Here is a 6,000-nt window from a genome sequence, read left to right as displayed (position 1 = left end):
GCCCGGGAAAAGGGTCCCGCGCCTCGACCTCTAGAGGATGAGAGGCGAAAACCTTGGGACCAGGCGGGGAGAGTGGCCCCTGGTCCGGTGGCTACGGGAATCCGTCCAGCTCCGGGGGCCGAGGGGACGGACGTCTCCGTGACCCTGTGCACGCCCTCTACCTGTGCGGGTCTGCAGGCCGCGTCTGCGGGTGCGCACTGTCGGCCGGGGGCAGGGGTGCCCCTCCGGGGTCGGTGTGTCTGCCCGCAAGTCTGTGGCCGTGTGGGGTAGAGTGTTTGTTTGTGTAGGAGTGTGTCTTCCACCCAGGCAAGGTCGGTTTACGTGTCCTCCATGGGCCCGTCTGTATGCAGCTCCGAAGAAGAAGGGAGATTCACTGATGACATTCACTGATTACATTTTAATAAATTCTCCCATGGTACAGAACCATTTTGTGAAACGAAATCTGCCAGGACTCCAGGAGCCTGGGCTCCTAGCAGGGTTGGCAGTGTCCTGCTTGGCCCCTTGGGTCTGTGTCCCCCTTTCTGAGGGCTGCGCGTGTAGTCATGGGCCAGGCCGACACGAGTCCCTCCCTGCCCTCCCTAGACCATTGAGAACATCAAGGTGGGCCTGCATGAGAAGGAGCTCTGGAAGAAGTTCCACGAGGCGGGCACCGAGATGATCATCACCAAGGCCGGCAGGTCAGCGCTGGTTTTCCTTCGGGGTGGGTGACAGACGGGGGCAGTGGGGATCCCCAGGGGTTCTCTTAGCAGCCCCCTCGATCTTCAGCCCAGGGACAACCACCCAGCCTCCTCCGCCGTTCAGGCCTCAGCTCCGAGTCTGTCAGAGCTTCCGAACGGGCCACGGGCAGCCGGTAGGGAGCTGCACCGCCAGGGAGCAGCGGGGACCGGAGGCAGGGGCGGGGCAGTGTTATGCAAATTAAATTCAAATTAGGGTCGCGCCGCCGGAGGTCCCAAGTCCAGAACTTCTGGCCCTTGGGGGCGTGGGGGTGGGGGTGCTGTTTTGTCCGCCTCCTTTTGGGGACCTGCCCGATTGCTCAGGGTTGCATTGACTGGGGACTCGGAGATGCCCCTCCACAGGTGGAGGAAGGGGACTGGACCATGTTTTCCTATTTCCTTAAATTTTGTGGGGTGGGGGGGTGGGCAGCGTGAACCCCAAGACTCTCTTCTCACGGGAGCCGCTCCGCCGTTGCCAATCCCCTTCAACCAAGGAGAAGGCACCTTTCAGCCCTGTGTGTGTGTGTGTGTGTGTGTGTTGTTAGGGGAGCAGTCCTCGGGTGGCTGCCAGAGAGGGATGATTTATAAAGTGGAAACATCTTTAAAATGCGCTGGTGTCTGTGGGAGAGACCCGGGAGGAGAGGGAGAGAGGAGGAAGCCGCGGACCCGGGCAGGCTGGAGACATTCGCTGGGGTGGCGCGGCCTGGGTGGGGCTGGAACCTCGAGGAGGGCGGTTATCAGGTGAAGGGGGCTTGCTGCAGACCGAACCTCGAGAAAGTTCAGGTTCAGGAGTCCCTCCCCCTACCCTGCGTCCCCCACCGACTCACACTCGATTATGGTCCCCGGGGTACAGTTTAGGTGTGAAAATGTTCCTTTGTCTGGCCGTGGGCCCCTGGTTGAGTTTTCTGAGGAATAAGATGGTGAAGCGTCAGGCGCCAGGAATGGGGAGTCGGACTTGGGGCTTCCGGTTCCGCTCACCTCCATCCATCTGTGCAACCCTCCGGCCAGGTATTTTAGGGTCTCTGCTCTCTCCTCATCTCCATCTGTAAAATAATAGGTCTTTGTACAGTTGCGTGTAAAGCCCTAGCACGGCTCCTGGCACATGTAAGCACACGGTAAATGCTAGCGAATACCGTTCATCACCATTAGAGAAATGTCCCGCGTTTACTCAGCGTTTTTCCTCTCCTTTTTAGAGAACTTCCGCCGAACCGCTTAGGGAATGATGCGTCAAAGGACATAAAAAGGGGGTGGTTTGTTGTACCCAGAGTAGGCGTGCTGGGTCCTTCCAGTCTGCCCACTGACAGGCCTTGCAAATTGTCTTTTGTTTTGCTGGGGATGGGGGTCTGGGCACTTCCCTGCCCTCTTGCCTAAGTCAGGGTGGTGGCATGGCCATCCAGGGCTTCTATCTGTCAGGGGACGGAACAAGATGTCAGGGCTTGAGTTTGCTGCACTTGGGAACGGGGAGGGAAGGTATACTGGGGGACGTGGTGAGGGGGGTTGCCGCATGGAGCACTCATTGAGGACAGTGGGGGCCAGGTGTCATGCAGGAACCCTGCCTTTTCCTAGCTGAGTGCACTTAGGGTAGTCCCCAAATTTCCTGAGGCTCAGAGGTATTTGTTCAAACAGAATGGCGACTATAGACCTACCTGCCATTCTTTCTTTTTCAGTTACTCTGAGACTCAAACCAGGGGTATTGTGAGCAGTGCTTGGTAAATTGCTAAGTGGATTATAGGTGTGAATGGGGGAGGTGGCTATTTCTTGTTACTGCTGGGATGTAGGGAAGGAAAGAAGAGAAAGATCCAGAACTTCCATTTTTAGGCTGCAGAAATAACCTTGCCTCTTGAAAATGAATGGCCGGCATGTTCTTTGGGCATGCCTGGCCCCTGCCTTTTTAAACAAAAGGCATTTGTGATTCTCCTCAGTGGGGTTTCCTGCACCTGCATGGGGCCTCCTCCCTCCCTCTTCCAACACACACACCCCACCCCACCCCCACATTTCCAGAGGTGACTGGCTTCAGGCAGATATTTGTGCCTGATCCTAATGGAGGCTTAGAGATGGACCTCAGGGAATGATGACAATAATTTTTAAATGGCCGTGATGATGTTGGCCAATTAAGGATCCATTGCAGTCTTTCATTTCTCTGGCAGAAAGTTTTCCTTGCACCAGCCTAGTGCTTAGGAAAGTCACTAGCCTCATCCCCTGCCAGCACAGTTCTCACAGAACCCCCTGCCTAGCTGCCCACTGACTTCAGAGGCCACTTTCACCACTCTGACCCCTGTGTCCCCCTCCTCCCCCCTGCCTCCCTCCTGCCCAAGGCAGCCTTGGAAGGCAGCTTGCTTTGCTCAGGCTCACGGCTCCTCCGTGTCCTGTCCCATGCCTCTCCCTGTTTTCTTCTTTGTGCTATTGGCCTTCCTGGGACACTTCTGTTTCTCAGCAGACGGCCTAGAAATTTCTCCTGAACCTTTAATCACAGAGTCCTAGACTGCCTGAGCTGGAGGAGAACCAAGAGAACATAGACCCAACCCCTGAAAAGGGGAGGCATTTGGCGCTTACCCATAGAAGCAGAGTTAGGCAGTTACCAGGTTCTACACAAGCCAAGAAGTGATGCCCCACCCCCCTAACGAAACCCCAACTTTGAGAAATCCCCTTGATTGCTTGTTTATGGGGGCCTGCTCAAGGTGGAGTTCTTGCGCTGCCCTAGAGACCCTGGCTGGCTAGGGCCACGACTGCTCTCTGGTTGAAGGAGGGGGGGCTGGAGAAAAGGAGCCTGAATGTTCTCAAGCCAGTGTGAGTCCTTAGTTAGGAGCCTCTTGCCTTAAGCCCTCAAAGTGCTGACGGCCAAAGGGAAACAGGGTCTCCTTCATCAGACAGTGACTAAGTTCTCCGACAACGCGAGTGGGTGAATAACATGCCAGCCACAGTTCAAGACATCAGAATTCTGAATGCTCAGGAAGCCCTGATGTCGAGTGTCAAATGGGGCCAGAGCATTCTCTAACCAGTCTCTGTGCCTCTCAGAAGGCTGCTCCCAGAGAGTTTATGCCCTTAGCTGCAGACAGCAGAGTCCTCTCTGCCACCTCACATCTCTGCCAAGCTTGATCCATGTGAGAAACTGCCTTTTCTCCCAAACACAGATAAAAGTGAGCTCCACAAAATTTAAATAAAAACCTCCCCAATATGAAAATTTCCTAACCGTCTGACTGCTGTACTCCTAGGTCATGGTTTTGCCACCAGATAAATCTCCACTATCAGCCTTCATAGCCTGTTGAGTTCAATGTTGCTTGTGTTAGTGACAGTGAATTTGTGTTTGAAAAATGAACTACTGATGAGAACTCCTGTTGAACCTGTATTGTTTGTTATTCTGAGGCAAGGATTTGGCCCGGCTTAATCCGGGGCTTCAAAGCCAATTGCCCTCGCTCTGTATACAGAGCGTCAGAGCCCAGTGGCGTGGGTGATAAGAGAAGTAAGGGTTGAAGACACTGGGAAAGTGGGTTGGGGAGAGAGTGCTTTGATCTCTTTCTAAAGTATTTTCTGAAAGCAAAAGTCTATCAGAAGGAAGTGTCTTCAAAAAAAAAAACTCTCAGAGAACCAACTGGTCTTCCAAAACAGCATCCATTCCACACACCCTCTTTCCTGCCCCCATCTTAGGGAAAATATTTCTGAAAAATGCTTTGAGTGAAATAGAAAACTGTGTGCATGTGTGTGTGAGTGTGTATGTGTGTGCAAAGTGGAAATAAATTACATTGCTCTGTCCATTGCTCTCAGAAATCATTTGGCTACAAAAGCTTTGGTCTCAGTATTAGATGGCACCCCCTACCTCCCGCCCCCAAACTCAGCCTTAGTTGCTGGGCCCCAGCCTATTGCCAACACACCCAGAATTCTTCTTTAAGACCTTCAGACACTAGGGATAGAAAATGGATGGGGTTTTCTGTGGACCCCCTACCCTTTTCCTAAAGCCCTTTCCTTTCAAACCCTGGCCTCTGTATGTGTGTGTACACATCTTTATGATATATACACACACATATAATTTTTAATGTCAATTTTATTGAAGTGGAACATTCCTGCAGAAAAGTGAACAAGTCTTAATTGTACAGCCCTATGGACTTTTACAAAATGAACACACCGGTGTTACCACCACCCAGATAAAGAAGCAGAACATTACTGACCCCCAGAATCCCTCGCCTGCCCTCCCAGTCACCACTTCTCCGCACCTCAAAAGCCCTCTCCAGGTTTCTCACCCCTTGGATTTGATTTTGCACCTACATTTTCAGGGCAGCCCACATAGTTGCTCCTGGGGTTCTTGAGCCCCAGGAAGCTGGGACTGCAGTGGACTTGGAGTTTGGGGTCCCTGCTGATTGGAGAGAATCTGGCCAATCCCCCAGGCCCTCTCTTCCCTGCTACCCCAGCTCCTTGCAGGATTGCTGGGGAGGGAACAGGTCAGCACCTTGAATCTGGCCACCACCGCCTTGGGCCAGGCCCGGGGAACCCCGCAGCTCTCTGAGCCCAGATGAAGCTTGTTGGCCCCTCTCTCAGCATCGTCCGTATTTACTGGTTCAGTGCCAAAATCCAAATGCCCCAGACCCTCGCCCCACGCCCCGAAAGCCTCCAACACCGAGAAACGTCCAAGGAAGCTTGTTTTAGCAGTTCATTCTAAAACCATTTCCGAGTATGGTAGATAAGGCTCCAGGCCCGCACCCTTCCAGAGCCTGTTTCATGATCAGAGGAGAAACCTCCAGGCTTTCATCTCCTCACGGCCTGGCAGGACAGGCGGCTTGTTTATCCCCTGGCGGAGCGGTTTCCGCGAGGTCCCCAGAGTGCCCCGAGGGGGCGGGGACCCAGAGCCGGGAGGGGGCACCAGGCCACGGAGAGGAGGCCCGCGGTGTGCGTGCAAGGGGTGCAGAGGGGCGCGGGGAGCGGGCAGGACAGAAGGCTCGCGGGGCACGCCTCTGGGTGCTGGGCACAGGTGAGACAGGGCTTCCCTGCCAGCCGGGTGCCAGGGCTGAGTGCCACACGGGCTGCGCAGAGTCACGTCTCCCCTCCCTGTGTGTTCACTCCTCCCCCAAAGGGGTTGGTTTTCGGGTGTCTTTTTTTCCATCCTAAATCACAGAAGCAGTTCAGATGGTTTCATCTGTGGCATCATCTGTTGCAACAGAGAGGACCTGTACAGTGCAGGGCGAGCCCAGGGCAAGTCGCGGCTCCCAGGCCCGCCGGGCCCCTGTGGCCTGAGTCCTGCCCTCCTGGGGCACACTCCCACGCCCAGCCTCTGGGCTCCAAGCTCAGCCCCTCTGGA

At 54.6% G+C, this 6,000-nt stretch overlaps 1 protein-coding gene across 2 annotated transcripts in view; it reads left to right on the top strand.

The window, feature by feature from the left end:
• Positions 1-568: 568 nt before the first annotated feature.
• TBX4 (T-box transcription factor 4) overlaps positions 569-6,000 on the top strand; it is a 26,884-nt gene continuing 21,452 nt past the window's right edge. For both annotated transcript variants that reach the window (XM_020879028.2, XM_020879026.2), the window contains exon 1: positions 569-677. In XM_020879028.2, coding sequence (XP_020734687.2) covers positions 655-677 — 23 coding nt within the window. In that variant the 5' untranslated portion in view covers positions 569-654. The remainder of the gene's footprint in view (positions 678-6,000) is intronic.

The sequence above is a fragment of the Odocoileus virginianus genome, chromosome 17, assembly GCF_023699985.2.
Source record: "Odocoileus virginianus isolate 20LAN1187 ecotype Illinois chromosome 17, Ovbor_1.2, whole genome shotgun sequence".
Taxonomy (NCBI): Eukaryota; Metazoa; Chordata; class Mammalia; order Artiodactyla; family Cervidae; genus Odocoileus; species Odocoileus virginianus.
This window is presented reverse-complemented; position numbering and strand designations above follow the sequence as displayed.